Source organism: Austrofundulus limnaeus, unplaced genomic scaffold, assembly GCF_001266775.1.
Source record: "Austrofundulus limnaeus strain Quisiro unplaced genomic scaffold, Austrofundulus_limnaeus-1.0 Scaffold2357, whole genome shotgun sequence".
Taxonomy (NCBI): domain Eukaryota; kingdom Metazoa; phylum Chordata; class Actinopteri; order Cyprinodontiformes; family Rivulidae; genus Austrofundulus; species Austrofundulus limnaeus.
In genome coordinates, this window is record NW_013954759.1 from 36130 (window position 1) to 37308 (window position 1179).

The 1179-nt window shown below is 54.5% G+C and overlaps 1 protein-coding gene across 1 annotated transcript in view; it reads right to left on the bottom strand.

Moving 5' to 3' along the window:
- The window catches only part of ccdc14 (coiled-coil domain containing 14), a gene marked incomplete at its 5' end in the record, with an annotated part of 5713 nt that extends 4692 nt beyond the window's left edge, over positions 1 to 1021 (bottom strand). Inside the window, 5 exon segments of the mRNA XM_013999578.1 lie at positions 10 to 273; positions 377 to 463; positions 539 to 646; positions 718 to 790; positions 946 to 1021. Coding sequence (XP_013855032.1) covers positions 10 to 273; positions 377 to 449 — 337 coding nt within the window.
- Positions 1022 to 1179: the final 158 nt, after the last annotated feature.

The following is a 1179-nucleotide window of genomic DNA, read 5'->3' on the forward strand; positions in this document are numbered from 1 at the left end:
GTCCAGGACCTGTCCTCTCCCGTCCAGGACCTGTCCTCTCCCGTCCAGGACCTGTCCTCTCCCGTCCAGGACCTGTCCTCTCCCGTCCAGGGTCCGTCCTCACAGTTGGCACCTGGACGTCCGTGTCTCTAACAGGAACCTGGTCTCCATCCGTCTCTGGACCAGTTCTTGGTGTTTGACGCTGCTTCAGTCCAGAGTCTGAAGCTGGAGCAGAGACTTTACGGGTCACTGGAGCCGAGCGTCTTGTTGGACCTGGTTCTGGTCTTCTCGGGTCTGAAAGTGAAGACCAGGAGCAGAGTTAGACCACTGGAGCCCCTCGGTCCCAGTTTGTGTCCGAGGTTCTGAAGGACCTGGAGTGTTTGGTTTACAGACGGACCTGCTGGAGGGTTCCTGACCGTCACCTGTCCCTGGGTGCTGGACAGTCTGGACCTGGTTCCTCTGGACTTCATGGTCCTGGTAGGACCTGAGGAGGGTTAGAGATTAGCTCTGTAGTGGACCTCAGACCAGCTGAGGTTAAACCTCTCACAGATCCTCAGACCTGGACCTGGTTTGGTTGAGAACTTCTTCAGGTTCTTCTTCTCCACACAGGTGGTCTGTCGGGTCCGGGTGGTCCCTCTCAGTGGAGTCCTGGGGGGTTCTGCTGATCCTGGAACACACAAACAAGAGTCAAGTCCCTGAACAGAGTCCTGAAGAGAAGCAGCTGGACCTGGTTCTGACCTGTCCTTTCTGCCTGAAGGATCCCACTGAGCAGAGCCGCACACTGGTCCAGACCTCGGTGCAGACTGGAGACCTGAGACCAGGAACATGGTTCAGCTGCTTTTCTTTCTTTTAGCCTGTAGCCACTTTAGCTACTATCTTTTAGCATGTAGCTGTGGTTCTTCTCTCCTGTTCATAAAGGACTTACCTGGTCCAGAAGGAGCAGGTTTTAGGTTTTAGTGAACTCACCTGGTCCTCAGAGTCTGAGGAGTACAGCGAATAGACCAGGTCCGGTCTGGGAGAGGGTCCAGGACCAGGACTCTGTCTGATCACATGACAAGGACAACGTTACACCTGAGACACAACAACACACCTGAGACACAACAACACACCTGAGACACAACTTGACACCTGAGACACAACGAGACACCTGAGACACAACGAGACACCTGAGACACAACGAGACACCTGAGACACAACGAG